The sequence below is a fragment of the Crinia signifera genome, chromosome 2 (assembly GCF_055691185.1).
Source record: "Crinia signifera chromosome 2, ASM5569118v1, whole genome shotgun sequence".
Taxonomy (NCBI): domain Eukaryota; kingdom Metazoa; phylum Chordata; class Amphibia; order Anura; family Myobatrachidae; genus Crinia; species Crinia signifera.
The window spans coordinates 277,690,920-277,718,078 of NC_139218.1; the positions used below are offsets into that span (position 1 = coordinate 277,690,920).

At 42.2% G+C, this 27,159-nt stretch overlaps 1 protein-coding gene across 1 annotated transcript in view; it reads right to left on the bottom strand.

The window, feature by feature from the left end:
• Window positions 1-16,477: 16,477 nt before the first annotated feature.
• IRS2 (insulin receptor substrate 2) overlaps window positions 16,478-27,159 on the bottom strand; it is a 29,992-nt gene continuing 19,310 nt past the window's right edge. The window contains exon 2 of the mRNA XM_083168670.1: window positions 16,478-16,882. Coding sequence (XP_083024796.1) covers window positions 16,878-16,882 — 5 coding nt within the window. The 3' untranslated portion in view covers window positions 16,478-16,877. The remainder of the gene's footprint in view (window positions 16,883-27,159) is intronic.

The window sequence follows — 27,159 nt, forward strand, 5'->3', positions numbered from 1 at the left end:
CAATACAGTGGAACCCCCCCACAAGTGACCCCATTTTGCAAACTACACCCCTCAGGGAATTCATCTAGGGGTATAGTGTACATTTCAAACCCCCAGGGGTTTCACCAATTTTGGTACAACTGGGCTGTGAAAATGAAAAATTACATTTTTTTACACAAAAATGCAGTTCTGGCTCAAAATTTTTCATTTTCACAAGGAATGAAGGAGACAAAGCACCCCAAAACCTGTGCCCCAATTTCTCCCGAGTACGGCAATGCCTCATATGTGACCAAAAAATACCATTTGGGTGCATGGCAGGACTCAGAAGGGAAGGAGTGATATTTGGATTTTGCAGCACACATTCTGGTGGAATGAATGGTGGGTGCTATGTCGCATTAGCAAGACCCCCGAAGCACCAATACAGTGGAACCCCCCACAAGTGACCCCATTTTGCAAACTACACCCCTCAGGAAATTCATCTAGGGGTATAGTATACAGTGTACATTTCAAACCCCCAGGGGTTTCACCAATTTTGGTACAACTGGGCTGTAATAATGAAAAATTACATTTTTTTACACAAAAATGCAGTTCTGGCTCAAAATTTTTCATTTTCACAAGGAATGAAGGAGACAAAGCACCCCAAAATCTGTGCCCCAATTTCTCCCGAGTACGGCAATGCCTCATATGTGACCAAAAAATGGCAGGACTCAGAAGGGAAGGAGTGATATTTGGATTTTGCAGCACAGATTCTGGTGGAATGAATGGTGGGTGCTATGTCGCATTAGCAAGACCCCCGAAGCACCAATACAGTGGAACCCCCCCACAAGTGACCCCATTTTGCAAACTACACCCCTCAGGGAATTCATCTAGGGGTATAGTGTACATTTCAAACCCCCAGGGGTTTCACCAATTTTGGTACAATTGGGCTGTGAAAATGAAAAAATACATTTTTTACACAAAAATGCAGTTCTGGCTCAAAATTTTTCATTTTCACAAGGAATGAAGGAGACAAAGTACCCCAAAATCTGTGCCCCAATTTCTCCTGAGTACGGCAATGCCTCATATGTGACCAAAAAATACCATTTGGGTGCATGGCAGGACTCAGAAGGGAAGGAGTGATATTTGGATTTTGCAGCACACATTCTGGTGGAATGAATGGTGGGTGCTATGTCGCATTAGCAAGACCCCCGAAGCACGGTGAAATGATGAACCTAATAATCCATAGATGTGTGGTATATTTTAAAGCACTCCTTCATACATAGGCCGGGTTTGTCGGGGCAAGTTTCACAGTGGAAAAAAGTTTGCTTTCGTATTCCCTTTTTATAGCAAACTTTGCACCTTTTTTGTGTCCTGCCCTTTTTTCCAGTGGAGGGGATTTCGTTAGGAAAATGCTGCCCTGATACAATACGGGGGCCAGTACTAGAAGTACTGGGGCCCTCTGCCTGCTGGTTCCCAAATATTAGGCCCTTTATGACTTCCTCTTGAAAGTGCATAAATGTCCCCGTCTGGCTGGTAGAACGGAATAGTACGTAAGCGTTATACAGTGCCATCTGGATGATATACACGGCCAGTATCTTATACCATATTTTTGTTTTCCGCAGGGCACTGTACGGCTTCAGTACCTGATCTGAAAGATCCACTCCGCCCATGTACTTATTGTAATCAAGGATACAAATAGGTTTTGAGGTGTGGGTACTGGTACCTCGTACAGGGACGGAGGTGGTACTGTCTCCGTGAATTTTTGTCAGTATAAGGACATCCCTCTTGTCCTTATATTTGACCAACAACATATTTTCGGTGCATATTCCCCTGCTTTCACCCTTTCTCAGTAATTGGGCAACATGCGTTTTTGGGAGGCCTCTTTGGTTCTTGCGCACAGTACCGCAAGCTGCTGTACCTCTTGAACCAAGGGCCTTAAACAGGGGGATGCTGGTGTAAAAGTTATCCACATAGAGGTGATAACCCTTATCCAGGAAGGGGTGCACTAAATCCCAGACAATCTTTCCACTAACACCTACGAGGGAGGGGGGGCATTCTGGCGGTTCAATTCTTGTGTCCTTCCCTTCATATACCCTAAACCTGTGGGTGTACCCTGAGGTACTTTTGCACAGCTTATACATTTTTATGCCATACCTTGCCCTCTTATTGGGAAGGTACTGGCGGAATTTAACCCTTCCTTTAAAATGTATAAGTGACTCGTCTACACAAATGAATTTTTGGGGGATGTACATCTCAGCAAATTTGGCGCTGAAATGATCAATGACCGGCCTGACTTTGAATAGCCGGTCAAAGGTAGGATCATCTCTGGGTGGGCACTGTGCATTATCGTTGTAATGCAAAAATTTAAGGATCGTCTCAAAACGAGTCCGGGTCATGGCCATACGATGAAGTGGGGTGCTGTACAGAACATCTGTACTCCAATATTGCCTAATTTCTGGCTTTTTAACTATGCCCATATGTAACACCAGACCCCAAAACGTCATCATCTCTACTGCATCTACAGGGGTCCACCTAGCAAATGATGACGTGGGGTTTTGGGCAATAAACTGCTGGGCATATAAATTACTTTGGTCCACCATTAAATTTATAAAATCATCAGAGAAAAAGACTTTGAAAAAGTCAATTTCTTTGAGGCCTGTACTATCAAATTGGATTCCTGGGTTGGCCAAAAACTCAGGAACCTGGGGCTCAAAATTGTCTGGTGGTGGGGTCCATACGAGATCAATCATTGGGGGGGGGGGTCTCAGCTGCTCTACGGGGGCGTCTTTGAGGGGGTCCCTCATCACTAGAGGAGGAAGAGGAGCTTAAGACAAATGCCAATTCATCGCTTACTTCACTGGCTGTGTCAGTGTCAGAGGCAAGAAGGGCATATGCCTCCTCCGCTGAAAACAGTCTTTGCGATGATTGGGACATTTTTATTATTTTTAAGTGTAGTGTTTCAACACGTGTATAGTGTAGGGGGGGTACAAACTTTATTTCAACATGGGGGGTATGTAGTGTGTATGTAGTGCTTTAACACGTGTAAGTTAAAAGAAAAAAAAAAGCTCCTGCGCCAAAAATTGATCACAGATGTTGGGCAGGAACGTCCGTCACTGATCAGCGCTCAGCGGGCACAGGACACCCACAAAAGCACCGTGGGTGTAAAAACAATTTAAAAAAAAAAAACCAAAGCACTCTCCAAAAAAAAAAAATTAAAAATAACTGCTGATGAGTCAAAGGCAACAGAAATTTGATCAAAAAAAAAAAAATTAGATCAACCCTGTGCCAAAAATGCTAATCAGTGATGTACGTCACTGATCAGCGCTCAGCGGCCACAGGACACCCACAAAAGCACCGTGGGTGTAAAAACAATTTAAAAAAAAAAACCCACAGCACTCTCCAAAAAAAATAAATAAAAAATAACTGCTGATGAGTCAAAGGCAACAGAAATTTGATAAAAAAAAAAAAAAATAGATCAACCCTGTGCCAAAAATGCTGATCAGTGATGTACGTCACTGATCAGCGCTCAGCGGCCACAGGACACCCACAAAAGCACCGTGGGTATAAAAACAATAACAATTTAAAAAAAAAAACCACAGCACTCTCCAAAAAAAAAAAACTGCTGATCAGTGATGCAACACTGATTAGCAGTGAGGGGCAGCAGGCACACAACTGTGGGTGCAACCTGACAGGGTATATATATAAAAAAAAAAAAAAACTGCTGCCCCCTGCTGCCTCCCTTTTGTGCTGATCAGTATAAACTAACTGATCAGCACAAAAGGGGGGCAGCAGGGGGCAGCAGATACAAAATTATATCACACAATATCTATATCTCTGACACAATGACGCTGCAGCAGCAGCACAAGCAGACAGGAAGCAAGAGCAACCAGGAAGCAACCAGTAGCTGGCAGCACGGATGCCACCAACGCTGATCAGGTCAGTATAGGGCACAGATGGGCACGGAGACCGCTCTGCACGCTGTTCCTGACCGGAATGGCGGCTGCAGGGCTGTCTGCGTTATCTTATTTGAGGTGTAATGGCTGTGATTGGTCCGTCGGGCCGACGGACCAATCACAGCCTTTGGGGGCAGGTGGGGTGAGGTGGGGTGACCACCAGTGACACCCTTACACCCGGTGGTGATTGGTGCTGTACTTAACAGCACCAATCACCACCGATCCCTGTGTCACCGGCGAACGTTATTCGCCGGTACACAGAAAACGCTGTAATTGGCTGTTCACATTGAACAGCCAATCACAGCGATCGCCGATGGGCGGGGGCATCGCTGCCCCCCCTGGGCAATGAGGGAAGATGTCTGCTGTCAGGGACAGCAGACATCGTCCCTCTGTCACCGCATCTATAGACGCGGTGACAGTTAAATGGCATGACGTACATTTATGCCATGTGTCGGGAAGTACATCCCGACCATGACGTAAATGTACGTCAAATGTCGGGAAGGGGTTAAAACAGGTTTATTCTGGTTCAAGCAGTGTACCCGTTTAAAATTGTGTACTTCAACACACGGTAAAACATGTAAAAAACTTTGTTGTAAACATATTACCATTTACAGGTAAACACACAAACACTATAGTGTAAGGAGCATCTTTGCCCCTAAAAACAAACATTCCTTGTTCTGGCAAGTGAAACTACAACTATAAAAAGTGCTGTTTACATATGTAAAAAACTGTAGGCATATAAAAACAAAGTGCCAAGTTAGGATAAGTTCCTGTACACAGAGTATTCAGGAGGAGTTTCTACCCTTTCTGCCCTTTCAGGAGGGTGAGCATGGTCATACAACGGGCCAGGGTTATATTGGGGGTAGGGTTGATTTGGGTAGTGAGGTGCCTGTTGTATTTGTGGAACTGAGGGATGCAGGGATGTGCAGTCAGGGGAGGCAGGGGAGGCAGAGCCTCCCCTGTCATAACTAATAAAAAAAAAAAAAATACAAAGATGATATTTATAACACATATGCTGTGTTATAAATATCCTATTTGATTTTTTTTTTTTTTAAATAGTTATGAGGTGGGACACTGTGGGAGGCTGGGCGGCAGCGGAAGCTGTGCCTCCCGCTGACAATTGAAGACTGTCGGGCAGCGGGGGGCGGGGATAACCCGCATGGGGGAAATAGACTGAGAAGCCCATTGAGATTGAAGGGGGAAGCGGCATCTACTCCTCTGCCTCAGTGACAGGGACGCACGCCCCTGTCACTGAGACAGATGTGATAGGACAGCGGAGCAGGCTGTCATTCACTGACAGCCTGTACCCGCTGCGTAGTGTCAGTGTGGGCTCCCATATCACCACACACTCACACTGATGTCAAATTCAATTTAAGCAGGGGGCGGACAGGTGTAGCAGTGGGAGAAGGGGCAGCCGCAGCAGCGGCGTTGGCAGGAGTAGCGGGCAAAGGCAGTGAGTACCGCTACTGCCGTTGCCACTACCAGCCACCGCCGGGGCTGCAGCTGTAATCATTCTGGGGGTGGTAGCGGCGGGTAGTGCTCACCATGCCGCAGACTTGACCGCCCCCAGACCGGCGCCGAACTCCCCCTCTCCAGTTACCCGTGGTCAGATGAGCTGTCAGCTACTTTCAGGGGGGGTGGGGGGCGCGCGCGCAGCTCAGCGCTGTATACAGTTCAGTGTGCAGCGGAAAATTGAGAAGGATAGTAGGTGGCAATGTGTCAGTTAATCTCCATTAGTATAGCGCAACTAGTGCCACTGCATGTTTGATTCTTGGACATATTCTTCAACAGCTCAGGTCTCTGTAGGGGGGTGGGGGGCGCGCGGCAGCTCAGCGCTGTATGTTTATAGTTCAGTGTGCTGTGCTGTGCAGAGGCTGTATTTCTGGACCCCGCTGGGAGGCCTGGCTTTCCTCCACCTTCCACTGCAACCTGGGCCAGCTGTATCCCCTCCTCTGGTCACTGGGCTGCCAATACTGCTGGTAGGCTTAAAAAGTAAGTAATTCTTCAGCCCTATTTCCCCACTGTCACTCCCCCCCCATCCCCCACTGTCACTCTCAGCACTATCACTCTCCCCCATCCCCTGCTGTCACTCTCCCATATCCCCCCACTGTCACTCTCCCCCATCCCCCACTGTCACTCTCACTGCTATTACTCTCCCCCATCCCCCATGGTCACTCTCTCCGATATCACTGTCCTCACTGTCACTCTCCCCCATCCCCCACTGTCACTCTCCCCGATATCACTCTCCCCTTCCCCCGCTGTCACCCTCCCCGCTATCACTCTTCCCCATCCCCCACTGTTACTCTCCCCATCCCCCACTGTCACTCCCCACATCCCCCACTGTCACTCTCCCCATCCCCCACCCCCCACTGTCACTCTCCCCCACCCCCCACTGTTACTCTCCTCACTGTCACTGTCCCTAATCCCCCGCTGTGACTCTCCCCATCTCCTGCTGTTACTCTCCTCATTGTCACTGTCCTCGCTTTCTCACTGTCACTATCCCAAATAGCACTTGCCTCACCTGACACTAACCTCACCGCACGTCACTGGAGGGATGCCCTTGATTGCGACTGGCGAGTATTCGCTCAAGGAATGTCATCTGGAACTGATGGGCATTTCTTTGCAGTAACTCTGCGTCCCTGCTTTGACGCTCCTGTATGGCTATCACCTGTGTCAAAAACGCATTTTGCATAGCATCCTGTGCCTTAAGAAATCTATCTAGGCGAGCATCTTCTTGTGCGGACATTGCTGCGTCCATTTCCTGCAATTTTTCGCCAATGACATTGGCCATGACTCTGGCCATTTGTTCGTTTTTATTCACTCGCTTTCTTCTCGGAGGAACCAAATATACTAGAAAAGGGAGAAAAAAAAGGAACATTACAATCAGCTTAATATTGTATTAACATAGCAGTGGAGATAGCAAACACGTGGTTGTGGTATTCGTCCACCTCCACAATAGCAACACTGCAAAAGATTACAAATATTTTTTTAATAAATGATGTTGGAAAAATTTTCAGTTGGAAGATTCTTTGGTTGTCAGTGTGTGTATATGTATGTGTGTGTGTGTGTATATATATATATATATATATATATATATATATATATATATAGGTTGGTTTTCAAAACGGCACTCACAAGAACTCTTAGAACTGCTTTAGGTGCAGGGTCCAATGGAAGAAATGTAGAAATAGCACTTACCCAGCCTTGCAGCGGGAAGGAGATAGACCAGCACTCAATTTGATGAAGAAAAAACGTGTATTTACAAAATAAGCAAAAGCATCGTAGTTACAGCAAGGTTATCAACATGATAGATGATAAATAACATCACAGCTGACCCGACAGCTGTTTCGAACTGGATCCTGTCCAGATCTCATATATATATACACACACACACAAACGATTGCACACACATACCCCCCCCCCCACCCCCCCAAAAAAATAAATATTACGCTAACTTTTGGAGTACTTGTGGGTGTGAGTCTGTCTGTGTGTGTGTGTGTGTGTGTGTGTGTGTATGTATATATACACACACACACACACACACACACACTCACTTCACTCACTGTAAAATAAATAGTGGCATCACACATTTTTTAATACATTTGTACTTACTGTTGCTGCGCAACGGTGGGGTCTGGCTATTTGGAGATGGCGTGGCTCCAGCCGATGTATTGACTCCAGATGAAGTACAGGCTACGGCCTGTGTCCCTTCTGCCGCTTCAACAGACGCACCGATACTGTCATCATGGCCCCCAGGATGTTGCTCCATGGTGTCTGCCGGGTCATCATCTATTAACAGTGGCGACGGTGGACAAGAGTCTGCAACGCTGCTGTTGTCATGGTCCCTCGCAGAAGCCTGGCTGCTTGAAGCAGATAAATTGGATGACAGCCTGACTGGTGTGGCTAATGCTGTGTATCCAAAAACACCTGCACACTGGTCATAGTGTTTCCAATCTAGGCGTGCCGCACCACTTTTGTGTCTGTTGTGGTCGTGTACCTTCATGAATTGTTTCCGCAGTGCCTTGAGCTTATTGACCACCTGTTGCTGTGTCCTTTTGTAGCCACGGGATGCCAATACCATCGCAATATTTTTGTAGACTACAGCGTCCTTTACGGTTTCGGTGATCTGTCTGCGGATCTCCTCGTCACCCCTAATGTTGAGCAATTCCCTCACCTCCTCATCTGTCCAGAGAGAGGACATATTGCTGTAAAGCAGGCTGTGTGGAATACACACTAAATTGCAGGCTGTAGAAGTGTGGAATACACACTGGACAAGTGTGTATTGCAGGCTGTACCAGCGTGGAGCAATAGGCTTCCAAAAATGTGGATTGCAGGCTGAAGAAGTGTGGGGCGCAGGCTGGGATGGTGCCTGTGTCCCGTGGTCCGCAGCTCCAGCGTGCTGCTTGTTGGTTTCCGGGGTCAGACTGCTGACCTCACAGGAATCCACCAATAGCGGCATTTCACAAACAGTAGTGTCGGATGACACGTGTCGGGGCCTTTCTGACCGCACGCAAACACGTGTTAGAGCCGTGTTCAACCCTGGTAAATACCAGGGTTGAAAAGCCGTGTTGCTCAACACGGGTTTTCTGAGTGTGGCGCTTTCATACCGCACCTTCACCCGTGTTTAAGCCCCGCGAACACGGCAATAACCCGTGATCACAGTGCGGTCTGAAAGTGGTATTAGAAATGGTCAAAACTGTATCGGCGAAAATAAACAGTCGAAAACTGACTCAATTTACACACAGACACGTGGATCGCGAGTAATTCATTGATCCACTTGTTTTCTGATTGTACCAGATTTTTTGATTAGTCAAAAAAACGGCACTTTGAATAGTTTGACCTAAAAACATCTATGACCAGTATTCAATGCTCTTGATTCACTTCTTTTTTCGGTTAACAGGGCTGTTTTTCGGGGAAACAGTGAATTTTTTAACCGAAAATTATATTTATTGTATTCAATGATCACTGTTCACCAAAAGCAAACAGTGAATGCCAGCCAATTCACTGTTTTATAGTCGCTGCAATTCGCTGGTGTATGTCAATGGGGTTTTGACTCTAATTCGCCAAAAGTGTATTCAATGCTAAATTGGAGAACTGCTTTCAACGTGATTTTGCCCGAGATTCATCATTTGCATTTGACATCTTTTTTAGGTGAACTGAATGTGTACTTTTAAAATAAATGTTTTCTATTCATTTTTATGGCATCCAAAAATCTTGCTATTTTTATAAAAAAATATGCAGCACATAAATATATTTTAAATAAAAAAAAAATCATGATGTATGCGGGGGTGGGGACCCGCTCATTAGATAATCACTGCGCTTGGTCCTACTCATTAAATATGCATGGAGCGGGACCAGCACAGCCCTCCAAGCACCTCCCCGCCTGCCCTGTCTCCTCCACGGTCGAAACTGTGTGCCTGTCTCCCAGCCAGCCCTCCTTAACCTCCACCGCCCCCCCCTGCTGTGGTGTGCTGCATGCGGAGGCTGCCATTCCCCTGCCTTCCTCCATCCTCCCTGATGTGTGCAGCGTCCGCCGGATAGGTGCAATTTCGCCTGGGTAGGGCAACAAGCCCCTGACGAGTAGAATACAGCGGTAGCGTGGCTGGCGGCGAATCGGGGACCCTGGTGAATCACAGCGAGCGCACAGTCAATACAAAATGCTGTGCGCTTGCCGTATGCATTGAATACCTGCCATAATGCGCAGATTTCTAGACTAGTGGAAAAAAATGCCCTTAATTGAATACCCCTATTTATGTCCATGTCAACTTGTTACTAAAGCCTTATGTAGGCACCTAAGTTCATCTGCTGCAGGTACTCCATCCAGCTAGGTTTACACACCTCTTTTTGTTACCAAACTTACATATACAGTAAGCATACGTCCCAACAGTCCCGATTACCGCGGGAATGTCCCGATTACCGCGGGAATGTCCCGGTTTTCGGGGACTCTCCCACGTCCCTTCCGCGGCTGGCAGTGTCCCGCGGCGAGGGGGGGCTAATGGGAGTCCCCCTGTCGGCTGCTGAGCAGCGGGGAATAAACGATGTGCGCATGCGCACAGCGTCTATTCCTGCAGCCAGAGGGCTGGGGGCTTGGCTAGAGGCTCACAGAGCCTCTGGGTCATGCCCCCATAGCGTCAAAACAGGGGCGTGGCCTCATGGGGAGCCGCGAGTATAGACCCTTTCATTAGGCCACACACCCGGCGCGCACATCCATCTGTCCCTCCTCCGTCCCTTTGTAAGTTGGAATATATATGTGTAAAGATGAAAGAAGGCTTGATTGATGAACTAAGTGTATTGTTCTCAAACAACTGCAAAATGGTGTGTGGGTGGCTGTAGTTGTACATACTTCGTCCATATAGTGTAATAGGCATTTGACATTTTAAACGAAAATACTAGTAATTAGTATGTTTTAAATTTTGCTCTTCACTTATTTTGTTTCACTGAGTAGAATACATTGAGATAACCATGTGTAGTTCATGTGTAGTTCTAAAGTCAGTTAAGAGGCTAAGTTAATATTACTACTAACACGTAAACATTTATTTTCTCTGGAATAGAATTTAACATACATTGTTCCTAACTCACCAGGTGACCTATGGAATGTGTACGTCTGCTTTACATGTGATAAAGTATTACCATATATTCAAACTGGAAAAGGCAAACAGCAAGTGCACCTTTTTTTTTTTAAACAATGCTTTGAGTCCTTCTGCATCGGAGTTCACAGCACAATGAATACACTGCTTAAGGTAATGGGGGAGGGAAACTCATTTGCAGGATGAGGGACAGATCATAGAGAACTGACTGTCCATAGTGAGCAAGACCTTTACATTTTGTGTCTTATCTTTCCTGCAGTCATTTCCTGCCTCATGCCTTTATCATCAATCTGCAAATAAGAGTGATTCAGCATTTCAAAAACAGAAGGGGAGTGACTGGCTTAATTCCTGCTGACCTGCTCTTTCACCAGTTCTAAGCATTATCCCATCCTAGTGTGTCTGCAGCAACTGATGACTGCTATCTCCTAGTGACACATTTATTAAAAAGTGCATAACTTGCACCTTGGAGTGTAGTCCTATCAAAGGCAGGTGTCACGCTGACTTTGCAATGTCACATTTGTATAGAGTTTGATGATGTCAGAAGCTCTCATAGGGGTTTATTCTAGTTCATTCTTTCTGACAAAATCCTTCTTAGATGGACAAAACCATGTGCACTGCAGGGGGGCAGATGTAACATGTGCAGAGAGAATTAGATTTGGGTGAGTTATTTTGTTTCTGTGCAGGGAAAATATTGACTGCATGATTTTACACTTCAATATAGATCTCACTTTGAAGAGAAACCCCACCCAAATCTAATTCTCTCTGCACAAGTTACATCTGCCCCACCCGCAGTGCACATGGTTTTGTCCATCTAAGAAAGAATGGACTAGAATAACCCCCATAGTGACATGTTACTTTCAACTAAAGCGCTAGATCTCTCATGTCCTGGCCACTTAACTGCTTCGCTGTTAGATAACACAGCATGCATCATTTGTGGAAAGGAAGCGCACTACTGTGACGTGTACCACGCTGCCCATTTTTGGGTGGTATCTATAAATTTTGGGCCTTGGTTTGAGGGAGTTGGAGAGCTTTTATTCGTCCTTTCTTGGGCTCATAAGCTTTTATAACTTCAGTGTCCAACATATCTGTCCTGACAAAGAGGCCTTACAGACAAGAGCGTCCCCTCTGTCAATATCCCCATGGCTTCAGCAGGTGAATAGCAGAGAGCACTATTCTCCTTATCAGCATACTGGTTTCAGAATAAACATGTTCTTCCTTCATGCTGTGTGCTTCGCTTACTCCTTCTAAAGGCATATGCCTAGGGTTCTGTTCCCAATTGAAAAGTGCAACAAAATACAGTATCCTTGCGCTATATAAGAAAATGTGAAAAACAAAATAGTTACCGCTGTATTTTTAAGCTAGATTTCAGAACACAGAGGCTGAGGTGGCCACTTTAGAAGTTATAATGAGGGTGCAGGGACTTCCTGTATTACTGTATACTTTAATGAGGCTTATTTCACTAAGCAAGTATTATTGTGCAAATGTGATAAAGCAGAAATATATAAGTCTATATCGCTAAGCCACACAGAGAATATAAAATTCCTATAAGCCGCTTTTATCCTAAATGGACAATAATGCTGAAATCATGTTTGGATAACAAATTCTGCCTAATAGGCCTGTATACAGTTATGTATGTGAGTTCTAACTACATAACTGTATACATTGCTTACATACCTGCCAGCATTGTAGGAGAATGGGGCAGGACAGGACGTGCGCCGCAGGAATTTTGAGGGGTGTGGTCTGCCGAAAAGGGGGTGTGGTCTATACTCGCTGTGTTGCAGCGAGGCCACGCCCCCATTTTTGCCGCTGTGGAGGCATGCCCCCAGCCCCTCTGCCTGAAAGAATAGACGCTGAGTGCTAATATCTTGAAAGTAGAGCCAATGCAAAATTCTGTACTTATGTAGTATCTGGGCTGCAGATTTTGTGATTGTATGCCTTACCTTAAGGCATACAATCAGATGCGATGCGATGCGATTCGATGCGATTTTGCATAGGATTCAATGTTAAGAAGGTCCTGTTCATTTCCCCACTATCCAAGTGGGCATAGAGTTGATTTTATATAGCGTGGCGAGCGCAGCGAGCCACCGAGCCCCGCGAGGGGACGCATATTTCTTAAAAAGTATTCTGTGTCCCCTCGCGGGGCTCGCCACAGGTTTATATCCAACTCCATGCCCACTTGGATAGTGGGGAAAGGAAAAGGACCCCTTTTTCCCATTGAATTCTATGTTAAAAGGGACTCAGACCATTTCAACATTGAATCCTATGGAAAAATCTTGACCATCACATCGCATACGATTTGGTCACATGCGATGCGATGCGATCCGATCCGATTTCTAAATCGGACGCCCAGATACTACATAAGTACCCAAAATTCAAGTCTTTTTTTTTAGAAGTGGAAATGGGGCACTCCATCATTTTATCCGACTATGATAATTTATGCTCTATGTACTAAAATCTCATTTTAGCACTGCTCCTCAAAACAAACTGCACTAGCACCCATGTTCTGCGCTTTGCTAGTAAGGCCTTCATTATGTCTAGCCCATCCTTCTCTAAAAATGCTGCTTTTCCACAAAAAGCCCTTAATCTATAAGCTCCTGGAGATATTTAGGCACATTTGCAGAGCTCCCATTTATAACATCTGCATTCCTGTAGCAGGGAACGGCCATGCGTTGCATCAGATATTACACAGTTTCATTGTTCCCAAATATCTGATGAATTTATAAAAACTAGGTGGAAATTTTAAGAAGTTTAGGATTTCTTACTCGCAAGGTACTAATTATTGTGTCTAACTAAATTATGCAAGGGGAGAACTCTTTAATATGGAGCATATGTATTAAGCCGTGAAAAGTAATACAGTAGAGAGTGATAAGTATCAGCCAAACAGCTCCTGCCATATTACTTGTGTGTTTAAAAAATTTGTTATGGCGTAAAGCAGTGGTAGCCAACCCTAGCCCTCGAGAGCTACCAACAGTTCACATTTTCCAGACAACCTAGCTGCTGCACAGCTGCACTCATTAATCACTGACACATTTTAAAGATCCACAAATGGAGCTAATTAGCTCACTTGTGATTCTGTTAGACCTGCAAAACATGCACTGTTGGTAGCTCTTGAGGACTAGGGTTGGCTACCCCAGGCGTAAAGGGTTGACAGTGTCTAGGTTAACTGTGCATAGGTTGATGCCAAATGGTCAACTTACACAATATCTACATACAAACTTGACAGAAGCAAAAGGTCGACATGGATCGGTCAACAAATGAAAAGACTGACAGGAGTTGGTCATGTTTCTTTGTGTCAATTTGTAAATTTTATCACATGCACTCCAAAATAGTGTAGTCAGTATCCATGTGGATGGTAAAGTAGGACATTTTTTTTTAAACCTCATGTCGACAATATAATGTTGAACGTCACCCTAGAGCAGTGGTAGCCAACCCTAGCCCTCGAGAGCTACCAACAGTTCACATTTTCCAGACAACCTAGCTGCTGCACAGCTGCACTCATTAATCACTGACACATTTTAAAAGATCCACAGATGGAGCTAATTAGCTCACTTGTGATTTTGTGAGGAGACCTGCAAAACATGCACTGTTGGTAGCTCTCGAGGACTAGGGTTGGCCACACCAACCCTAGACAATGTTGACATATTGTCCGGACACTGAAAAATGATAGTTATAAGCTGGTTGGTTGGTAGTTTGTTTCTCGCCAATATAGAACTTTTCAATGCTTAGTACATATGGCGCTTTGTATGAATACCACGTGGGAGATGGCAGACTTGCAGAGCAATATGAATTATTGAGATCTGTCATAGGATCTGTGTTTGTCACTTTTTAATATCTGGATATAATAAATAATAGTAACCATTTACTTTAAAGTATTATACAGTAGTCCATTAGAATTTGGAAAACAATAGAACATTGCAATTATTGAAAAAACTACAGAAAGCACACTCGAAACAGTTTCCTATCATAAATAATGTATTTATTGCATATGGCTATTAAGACAGCATTCAAGATCAATAAAGACTAAATACAATGCACTATCCTAGTTTTTGTCTCCAGCAGCATCACATTTTTATCATAATAAATTATATATATATATATATATATATATATATATATATATATATAAACACGCATTACATTTTCCCATGTATGTCGGAAGACACTGCAAGATAAGTTAGGTCTCTTGTTATACCACAATTGTAAGAAATATATTTAACATCTTAATATTCAGAAACAATGTGAACCCAGTAAAGAAAGAATAAAATACTGTTTGATAACTTTTAAGTTACGATAGCAAAATATTTTAAAGGTAATTGGGCAAAAATGTACAAAGATTTAAATATACATTATGGTGTTTCTGCAAAACCTGTACATTTTGGTTGCATTCTGTAAACTAAATCTCAAATTTAAATATTGCATATACCTTATGTGAAATTTACAGAGCTGAGCTAGATTTTAGTATGCTTAGCCCAACTAAACTAGTATGACTGTAATCAATCTTACAGAGACATTTAGCCACGTACAGAAGTTTAGATTTTCAGTATCAATCAAATATTGATGTCAGCAGGTAACAATGTTCAGTGCCATTATGGTTCTTATGTAGCAAATATTAATTATATTTCATTTGGAGACAGACAAAATATTTTCAAAAGTTTTACATCTTTACACCATATTTATATATAAAACTACATTATACTAACTTTCAATAAACAGACCATTTCTTTAGTGACCTGAACATTGCTGTATGAAGCGATACTTTCCCCTGCCTACAACAATCAAACTAGAAAAAGGAGCAATAGAAAAAGAGATATGAATTTACATTCATTTTTGTCTGGCAATACAATCCTTATTAGTAAGACTTTGTGTAAGCAGGAAGACCAGGGTTTTTTTATTTTTATTTTTTATTAACAAGATTTATAAAAACCGTTGTTCAGAGCCAAAAAAAAAATGATTTTGTCATTTAATAGTTGCAACCACCATTTTGCCTGTTCTCTCTCTGAAAAATCACATAGACATTCAATGAAATTAAGAAATTTACACAGAAACCTTGCAATAATATGTGTATGATCTATCTTTGTACCTTCGGAAAATAATGGTTTACGGCCCATCTAATTAAATGATATCCCATAAAAATAGAAAGGCAGTAAACACAATATATTATTATTATAAATATATATATATTATATATATATTATGCATCTCTTTGCAATTAGGGTAGTGTTAGGACTGCATCGTCCAGTATAATGAAAAACACACTGACCAATGTGTGCGCACACATTTTTTCTCTTTCCTTTCCATAGGTAGACAGTGCATTTCATATAGATATCCGGCATCTGGGAGACATTACTGAGAGATTTGTTCAACCAGGAAGAGCCATGTCAGCTGGCTAGCCCATTCATTTCAGTGTTGTTACAGCACATTTCTTAGGACAAATACTCCATAATGTGAAACATGGAATTTTTTGGTTAAGAGCAATGCCGCTAAGTGTGTGTTACAATCAATACTAAAATGAAAGTACTGTACCTAAAATGAAAGCCTAAAACCATGAGGAAGTTATTCGTATGTCAATAATATGCGGGTCAATGTATAAAATCTCTTGATGCTGAAAATGTACATACTATTTGCACGTCAGTGATATCATTCCCCATCCTTAGCCTGCTGCTAATGTACATATAGTAATCGGCTAGACCAAACTACAAGGAGTCAAGTGAAGCTCTATGTAACCGTGTTGTGCATGCGGGCCGCTATTAGCATAACTAGTTCATTAGCCACAATTTTTTGGTCCACTTTTGGAAACATAAAAGCAACTGTGCACCAATGCATTAATATTATTATAATAGATGCCATGTCACTAGGTGCCATGGTGTGTGTGTTTTCCAAGCAAACTGTGTAGCCAGTCAATTTGATCCGACAGTTCTTCTACTGTATAACAACACTGGACGCTTTCTCCAGAAACTTCATTGCACAATTCATAATGTTATCTTCTCTTCATTTATTATTTTCTTTGTTTACTGAGGTAGGGCACATGGTACACTTAATTTACAATATGTCCGATGTTACTGCCTTAGCTGATAGTCCCAGTTTACCGACGAATAAATAAGGAAGATTGATAAAGGTCTCATCATTCAATGTGGACTTGACAGTATATGGTAGGTTTTTATGTTGGAAAAGACAGAAGGAAAATAATGCCATCCAGTTTTATAGAGTCAGGTCTCTTTGCCAGGGTAGCTCTCCGGAGCATGTCCACCGCAGTATATACCTGAGCGGAGAAATTTCAAACCGCGTTAGCGGAAAGAGTGAGACTGTAGCAGCATCTGGTAATAATGTAGCAGGCCCGTGGATATTTTCTGCAGTGTGGTGAGGATTAGAGACAACGTCTTCACTCTGAAATGCAGGCAAACAAAAATGGTTAGATGTGAAATGTTATCATATTTCCTTCAGCATTCAATAAATAGGATTACATGATGACACAAAGTTGTTGTTTTTTTCTGTCCTGATGACTAGCAACTAGCAATCATAGCATTTGTTGATGTTTTTAAAATAGCAGGTCCTCACTGTCTCATCACCAAGTCTACAGCAAGAATTACTATTAGCAAAACCACTAAGAGGTTATGGTTGTGTTGGACCTGTATGTACAGATGTGTCCCCATATATCAGGCTTGCCTACCCTCCCAGAATGGCCGGGAGCCTCCGGAAATCGGGTCCGCCTCCCGGCCCCCCGGAAAGGTGGGCAAGTCTCTCGCATTGCACCCGCTCCCCCCTTGCTCACTGGTTTAATTAATTCAAATTGCGGGTCCGCTGAGAGGGGGCGGGGCTAAAATGGCTCAATTGCATCATTTAAGTCCCGCCCCTCTCTGCGGCCCACGAATCACAGAGTTTTCCTGCATGGGGGCGGGGCCAAGTGATGTCAGCCTTGCTCCTGCCCCCTGACGTGTTGCCTCTAAAAGTAAACTAAAAGTAAACTAAAAGTAGGCAAGTATGCCATATATTGTACCTGCATTCCTGGCAAACAGCCCTTCTCATCGTGCCAGATCCAGTAAGACTCTGCTATTGCCTTATTTTTTATTTTTTATTAAACGGATACAATGTGATGCGACTAGGACAGATTGGGAAAACTCTGCTGATTCATTTGGGATGTGATACTTGTATATTTGTGTGGGACTGGATCTCTGCAATGCAGCTTCTCTCTACAACAGGATCCGTTTTGCTTCATAAACAGACTCAGTTACACACAGATATACAGGTGCACCATATAAAATTATTCGGATCAGTCCATTACATTTCAGGGGAAAAAAAGCTAGTCGTAAGCCGGGTCACATAAGATCCCTGCGCTAACATCCCGCGGTATATGGTGTATAAGGGCATATCTGTAGAAGTGAATGAACAGGGAAAATGATACTTTGTCATGTAAATAGAATGCACATATAGGTGATGTAAGACTAATCTATTTTGTTTGTTTAGCAAAAAAGGACATGTATGATTTATAAATGCCACCATCATGGCAAACAGTGTCACGGGATTCCATTTTTAACTATTTATGTACATCAACAATCTGAAACCAACAAGAAATATTCTAAAAACAGATAACAGTCTTGTGTAAGGGGCTGATTCAGACCCTTGTTTGATGGTGGGGGGTCTGTGCATGCATGTAAATGCACATGTGCAGACCCCGTGTGCGAACGCCTTTGGCGAGTATCACATTCGTCAAGGCGTTCATATGGGTAGCGGAGGGGGGCAGACAGGGGGCAGCATCAGGGGAACTCCAAGCGTTTTATGGGCATCCCGATGAAAACGCTGGACGTTCCCCTGGGAACACAGGCATGGTGATGCCTGCTTGGTGCGGGTCACATGACGTCAGCGACCGCTCCGTCTTCGTAGATCAGCGGCGGAAATAAAGGTCAGTTTAGACTGACTTTTATTTATGAAGGGGATAAAAATCATCAATCATCATCAGTCATCAAACGATTGCTCTCCCCTTCGGCCGCATGCGAGGGGCTGTGTTCTCGTACACATCCCCTCACATGCTGGCGAGGGGATATGGGGGCAGGGGGGGGGCTGTGCATTCAGCAGGTCGGTGCTGACCTGTTCGTTAGGCTGCAAGTATACGCAGTCTAGCCAACGAGTCTGAATGAGACCCTGAGGCATCTAACGTATAGCATAAGAGAAAAGAAATTCCAGTACACTATACATGTATATTGCAACTATTTCCAGTTGTAAACTAAAGTAAAGGCGAGACAAAACATAGGTTTATTTCATAATCCCCCCTTCCTCTTCCTTTCACTGAAAATGCAGAAGGAACATGTTACACTGGTTTGTTCTGAAATCAAGTAAGCATGTAAATTACACTTGACTAGAACCGCTGAAAATATTTGTTTCCCTAAAGTGCTTTCCAGAAGTGTTTTTGAATTATTCACCTGTGATCACGTTACAGCACGCAAAGCAGTGACAAGCCTCACCTACACCACTCTCCTTGCTAATCCAATAAGAAACCATAAAAGCAGAATTATCCATTGACAACTACACTGTGACCACACATGACCAGCCAAAGGCATGTTGCAGTAAACTTAACAGGTAACAGTCAATAGAAATCACCATTATTACAGAAGAATCAACCATCATCAGATAACAAAAACATGTATCCATAGAAGGTTTACAACATATAATGACGGACCTTAGCTACCACAGAATCATATTTGGATAGCTGAGCAATAGAGCGATGTGCAATAACAATACAGAGCACAAGTTCCCCTGCTTAACTGACTAGCCGTCATCAAAGCAAGCAGACACTGAAAGGGTTAAGGTGTTTCCCTGTGTTCTTGTGATCTGCCACAGGTCTGAACAGCTGCCTTCTGCTTTTGCTGTAGCCCATCTGTCACACAAAGGGAAAATAGGGAAATTCCTGCTTCCTGTCTGTATCCTACACTCACAAAAACGCACAGAGATAAAGGTTTACCAAAGGAGTTTGCTCCTGTCTGTTTACTTTACTATAAACCAGAAGTAAATGTAATGTAATTCTACGCAGTAATATTAAGTTTATCTATTATGCCTTCAGTCAACAGTACTGTACGTACATTTTTGCATCATTTCTCTCTCGTATGACGTGGAAAATTCTGTAACCTCATCATTGGCACAAGTCTTGGAAAAGTCAATAACTCGTCTTGAATTTGTGTACACAAGGAGATTCCTTCACACAAAGACAAGCAAAAGTTGAACTAGGTACACTGATAGAAATTATACTGTCATGTAACTATTCCTATAATATGTATTCATAGATCCTTTACTTTTAACAGAGACATATTAACCAGATCTAATTTCAATGCAGGTAAATGTCTACAACTCCATGGCAGACCCCAAAGTGGATCGGAACCAGTGCCAGATTTTACCCCAGAAGCCTCTCCAGTAAAATTCACCACAGCCCCTAGTTTCCCAGGCCATTCATTGGTAGCTGGCTGGCTTTCCACTGAAAGTCAAACACTGAAGTGGCAGTCCCTGAAGGAGTAATGCCCACATGGTCCAGTCTGCTAAAGATGGGAGGCCAGTATTGTAGTATGCCAGCACTACCTGGCCTCCAGGGTCAAGCAAGCAGGTTATCGTTAGGCTGGAGGGTTAGGTTTAGGCACTAGTGGGGGGATGTAGGGTTTGGCTGTAAGGGAGGTTAGGGATAGTGTGGTGGGAAGGTTAGGGTTAGGCTGTGGGGGGGGGAGTTAGGGTTGGAGGGTAGACAGGGTGAAAGTAAGAACACTAATCAGATCCCTTTCAGGATTTCTTCTATCGGATTCCGGCATCAGTATTCGGACTGCTGGTTTCCCTACCACCCTATAAGTAGGGGTGCTTTTCTGAGGAAAATTGCTGGGTTCTCTAATAATTCTTGTCAGAAGAGCTCCTAGAGCAAAGTACTTTGAGAACCTCTAGCATCAATTTGGGGCAGCATGGACGGTATAATGGTTAGCATTACTACCTCGCAGCATTGACGGCATGGGTTCTATTCCCACCATGGCTCTAACTGTGCAGAGTTTGTATATTCTATTCTCCCGTACTTGCGTGGGTTTTCTCTGGGTGCTCTTGTTTCCTCCCACAATCCAAATATATACTGGCTAACTGTCTCCCAACAAAAATGAACCCGAGAATGAATGTGTGTGCATGTACATGTGGTAGGGAATATAGATCCACTCCACTGAATGCTCAAATATTCTCTGTAAAGCGCTGCGGAATTTGTGTGAGCTATATAAATAACTGGTAATAAATAAATACATTTGTAAAACATATACTGTATAAATGAGTATTTACCTAATTCATTAGCACTATTGTCCTACTGTTGATATGGAGCTGGTATAGTAAAATAGGTAGTAGCAGCTTTAATAATGCATGTAGTCATGTGCCTATGCCAGACCCCACACCATTCCCTCTTCATCTGGCCAATCACAGCAGTGTGTTAAAAAAATATTAGGTAGAGAAAGTGGTGCTCAACCAGTGTGATCATAGATATTTCTTTACTTATCTTTTTCGGTGTTTCTTCCTCCAATATTTTAGTATGTTATCACTCCCACAGTGTCTATGATCACACTGGTTGAGTGCCATCTTCTCTACCTAACATTTTTGTAACTAATTTCCTTTTTTGGGACACAAAGGAAAGGACCCCCTTTGGGTAGCATACAACCAGACGAAGCGCCCGATTTTTTTGCACAATTTCTTCTTTGTTTTTGCGTTTAATCACAACAGAGAGCATGGTGTGCCAATGTGTGTGGACAGGAAACTACAAACCCTTGGTCTGCAGAAAAAAGCAAGACAATTAAGTGCCGCTACATAATGTATGTACTTTACACACAGGATACATTATAAATGCATGCAAAGATAGAAGTTCTCCATTTTGCCAGTTAGTGGATATCTGTGACTCCGGCAAACCAATGGTGCTACCATTCCACCTAGCATTACTATCGACATTATAAACATGGACTTGGGATGGTGCCAAAAAAAAAAAAAAACTTTACGGAAAAATGTATTGGCTGCTTTTTGGCATATTTACAGGAATCTTTTATTTGCCAGCCACAGTGTTCTGTTCCATGAAGTTTGTACAGTAATTTATAGAAATCTATTCCCAAAAATTATGCTAATCCAAGTAAATCAGGCAATTAAATATTTTTTTTAAAGAACATGGTCTGAGTATAATTTAAAGACCGCTAAAATTCACTGGAAGCCTGTGATGTCAAGGGTAATGTGGGGAAGAACATGGTTCAATTTAAATGACACACTCTACCAAAGGCACCACTCTTGGCCCTGTAGTTCACCTCATTCCAGAGTGTAGTTCCAGGTCTGGGTGACAATGCAGAGGTGAGTTTTGGGACTGTACAAGATAAAAAAAGTAATCTAATAAATCCATAACAGTGTTTCCGGTCCTCACATTCCCCAAAAGCTCACGTTTTAGAAATTTCTGTTTTTTTTTTTTTTTAAACACAGAGAATAATAATTGAAACAGCCAAGTAGAGTAAGTGGCATGATAGAAGAAATCCTGAAAACCTGAGTTGCCTTTAAGAAACACCTCTTTAGAGTAGAAATAGTTACAATTACAGAGACGGCAAAATTGACATTTTAGCTATATAATGTCCGTTTTGTTAAAAAAGTTAAATAAAATGCTTCAAACTCCTTAAAATAACAGACATTTCAGCCAAGTATAAAAGGAAGGCTGTCCTGGGTTGGCTACTACAATATCCAAGCCCTTCACTGCGAGTTTAGCAATTAGCCTCCGGTTACATTACTATGCAAACACAATCTCGGTTTGACAGTCTAGCTTTGTGTCAGCCTCAAGGCTCCGACTGAAGAGGCACATCAGCGGGAGCAAGGAAAACATACATTTTTTTCATTTTTGTAGGAAAAATGCTAATCATTTCTCATTCTAGTGAAAACATTTGAACCTGTGAGCAACTTAGAAGAGTATTCATGTATATGTCAAGCTGCAACTGTACACACAATAAATAAATCTATTGGGATTATTGATGTAATTGTTAGCTGAGGCAACTGCTTAAAGAGGTTTCCCATTCACAAATCCTGCTACAGTGAGGTAAAATGTTATTCAATCCGTTTTCTTACTCAGCAATTCAAATCAGTGAATAAAATGCATAGTAAATATGTTTTTATGGTTACTGTACTTTAGTCTGTGATGTGTGGCTATTTTTTTAACTAGTACTCGTTAATTCTGAAAAAGCCTCACTTGTGTGCAGTATATCAAATTTTACATAATTCATTTTAAAATGTATTATTTTCCATTGATTGTTGAAACATCTCGTTACTAATATTTATTAGGTGTTCATTTCGAGCTTTCACAGACATCACACATTATACAATAACAAAATTCATTAATAGCTGTTGGAAAACAATGTCTTGAGTCTTTATCTTCTTAAAACCCATTTATATTTTAGTTTTTTTGTCCGACAACCGTAGTAAAAACTTTAATTCATGTGATTTATGGAAAATGGGGGACAGGAACTTCATGGGATTTCAAAGATGGCGGGTGCTAGAATGAACACTACAGTTTCCCTTTTTTTTTTTTATATCGAAGCAGCATTGACTAAACAGGACTAAAAAAACAGAAAAACAGTTAGGACCACCGCAATTTCAAGTAATTTGACGATCCAAGTGTTTTTGACAGATTTTTCAACAGTCGAAAAATGAGCACTTGAATATGAATAGGTCAGACAATGGAAGTTTATGATTTGTATATCCAATTTTTGTTTAGTGGCCCCTTTAATACTAATGTGGTCCATGTTTTAACCCTTTGAGTGCCAAGTGAATTTGTCAAAATCGGTGTGAAAATTGCCAAGCAAACATTTTTATTCATAATAAGGACCTGTAATGTTTACCTTATATAGGAAAAATAATCTTTTTTTTACAGAACTAATCTGGGCTCTATTTGAAACCTTCACAGAAGGAGGTGTTAGTGCGGTCACGCAATTGAGCAGGAGTTGTGTCTACTCACATCAGCAAAATACCACATATGCATTGCTATGAACTGCTATGAGGGTTCCTCTTCTCGTGATTACCCCCCCCCCCCCCCAGATGTATGAAGCAGTGATAAGGGAGGAGAAGTGGCCCATGGCATCAGCTACTCAGTATAATTTTATATTATGCAATTTCTAGATGTTACTTCAGTGCTGATTGGTTGGCATGGGCCACTTCTCCTCTGGCTCACTTCTCCTCCCTTATAACTGCTTCATACATCTACCCCTGTGTTTACAATCATTCGGTAACAATGCTAACCTGGTAAGATGCCCAGGGCCCCACAAATCTATTGGCCTTCAAACAGGAGTGGGTATACAGATACAAGTGAGCAGGGGCTGTGGGGCATCATTCTCTTTCTTTCTTAGAGCCTGCAGCCAGACACTGAGTGGCTATCAGCATGCTGATTGGTAGATAGTTGAAGATATACACCAATCAGAGCGCTAGCAGCCATTCATAGTATGGAAGCATTAGGAAAGATAGTGTTGGACCTCAGGAGGAGTAAGTTCCCATGAATGGGTGGGTAGGGGCACTAGTGCATTACTTTTCCCAGGACCTACAATGCTGTTAGGATGGCCCTGTCCCAACGAGGAGGTGGGTGCCCACTGAAGCACTAAGCAAGGGCAATATTATTTAAACAGTGGGTGTTGTCTGGACTGCATATCTTTTGTAAAAAATATGAATGAAACTAGAATAATAGCATAGTGCTCATTGTTGTTTGCGTTTGGCACACATAGAACATGAACCATGAGAAGTTCAAACGGCAGCATTTCATTTACTCAGCAAACATACGCAGAAGGGATGTGACACTTACCCTATAGTAACCTTGAAGCTACGTGTCACTTGCAGTTCAACAAAACTTACAACGTATTCAGTTCAATATAGAACATTGCTAATACAAGAGAGTAATATTATTTTTAAATAATGGGTTGTAGCCTCAACACCCCCTCATAAAACATTCCAAAAAATCAACAATATACATGAAAAGGAACAATCCATGTATTATATGTTAAACTATTGTGCCAACAACAATTACTATTGTGACTACAAAGAAAGTAATCAGAGGCACTGTGAAGTCCTACAAAAATGTGCTATATTGCTTGTATATGTGCAGTATCTTGTGATTTGCCGTTAACTTTCCCTGTTGATACTGGTATCAGCCAGTTCGGCATTACACTAATGCCACCATCTCTGACCCTTTCCATTAAACCAAGCTGCTCAACAATGCCTAATCCATGCGTCATATTAATCCCCTTTAATACTGTATAAACTCTGGGTGATGTTTGGACATTTTTTTATTATTTAATTTAGCAAGAACATCTTGGCCTATTTGTAGTAGTACAACACAAACTCTAAACTAAAAAGAACATGAAAGTGAAACAATGGGGCCCAATTCAGACCTATTCGCATAGGTCCTAGCGAACAGGTCTGCATTACCCCCAATGTGAGCAAAACACTTGTACCAAACTTTTCTGTTACAGCCCTAGAGGCTAAATGTACTAATGTTCCATAATAAATGTGGGTCAGTGCCAAAAAGGTCAACTTCATATAAAGTACCTTTCAGATTGGGGTGTTAATTTACTACATTAAGATAAGCCCCATAACTGTGTTGTTTTGCTGATGTTAGGCTTCTCACTACCTACAAAGGCATTACTGCTGTATACATGGGAGAAACTACTTTCTGGGTTTGTATGATGATAGCCGAGCTTCAAAATTGGACAAGTATCTCAGGATGTCAACTGCCGTGTATATTATATTATATATTGGGGCAGTACGGATGGTGTAATGGTTAGCATTACTGCCTCACAGCATTGAGGTCATGGGTTTGATTCCCACCATGGCTCTAACTGTGCAGAGTTTGTATTTGCTCCCCGTACTTGCGTGGGTTTCCTCTGGGTACTCCGGTTTTCTCCCACATTCCAAAAATATACTGGTAGGTTATTTGGCTCCTAACAAAGTTAACCCTAGTATGAATGTGTGTGCGTGTACAATATAGATTGTAAGCTCCAATGGGCAGGGACTGATGTGAGTGTTCAAATATTCTCTGTAAAGCACTGCGGAATATGTATGCTCTATATAAGAAACTGTTAACAAATAAATAAATATATGTGTAATATATATATATATATATATATGTGTAATATATATATATATATATATATGTGTAATATATATATATATATATATATATATATATATATATATATATATATATATATATATATATATATATATATATATATATATATATATATATATATATATATATATATATATATATCTGGTAGTCAGACCGGCACTCGTCCTGATTGGAAATGAGAACCTGGGTGCCCTCCTGGAGCGGTAATGCAGGATAGGGTTCTAAGCAAACAGCGGCACTCCACAGGATTTATCAAACGTGCAAAATATTTATTTAAAAAAAAAGAAGTTTTGGGGGCATAAACGGTCTGTACACCTTAAAGAAGGGTGGCGTGCCACTGTTTGCTTAGAACCCTAATTATATATATATATATATATATATATATGTGTATGTATGTATCGATCTCACACACATTTTTATTTTAGTTTTTTTTCAAAGTGGAACTGGAAGCAGAGTTTGGGACTGATTTCCAGTCCATTGTGCATGTGTTAATGGGCAAAACCAGTCCCAAATTACTTCTGCTTAACTGGAATCACAGGGGAGCCAAGTATTACTTTGATATTGCTGCATCTTGATAAATAGATCCCTGTGTACTGCTTATAAAATTGTTTACTACAAGGAGTGTGGTTGTGATCTGATAATGAATTCCTTCTTGTTTTTCTAAACCTTTTGAACCTGCTCAACAAGATCACACATTCCAGTTTGCAAGCACATTACTAGAGATATTCTGGAACTGCACTTTGTCCAGCAACAGTCAGGAAGACATAACGCAAGGTTGTGTACTCCTTTTAATTTGCCGCATGTTGATTACAAAAGATCATAGTACACATAACTATAGCACCCAAGCACTTGTGCATATTCATAACTAACAGGTACAACTGTTCACGAAACGTACCTGTGCATCATATGTTTATACTCCCAGCAAATTCCCATGGGTTTATAGTAGCCTGATGAAAGCGACAGCTCTCAATTCTTAAATCGGACTAAGCTCTTTCAACACACGTCCTGTACTGTCCCCTCTATCCTCTAATCTCACTTGCATTGTCACTACTGACTCTATAAAAATCTGCAGTTCCCTTGTTGAAGAAATCTTTTCCTCTATTTTGTACTAGGCCTGGAAGGCAGATGGCATGCAATCATTAGCCTATTGTCAACAGCAGTGCTGGGGTAGATTACTAGTGTGTCTTGCTTGTAGTGGCAGGTGCAAGGCCCGGAGGCTGCCATCTGCTGAGGAAGGAAGTGTTCTCCTGCAAGATATGGATGGGTCTTACAGACAAATGTAAACAACAACAATGAATCTCTACTGATTGGTAGAAATCTGTTATCCGTATGAAGCAAAACAATGCTCTATTGCGCTGCGTAATTTGCATAGAGGTGTCTCTTAAACACTGCAAAGCACCTCACCAAATATAATATGTAGACATAGCGAGCGTCAATGTGCGGTTGCACGTTGGATTGATTGCGGTTTCAATATCTGCATAATTTCCCCCTTTAGTCATTTACGCATAAATACGACAGGAATTGCGGACCA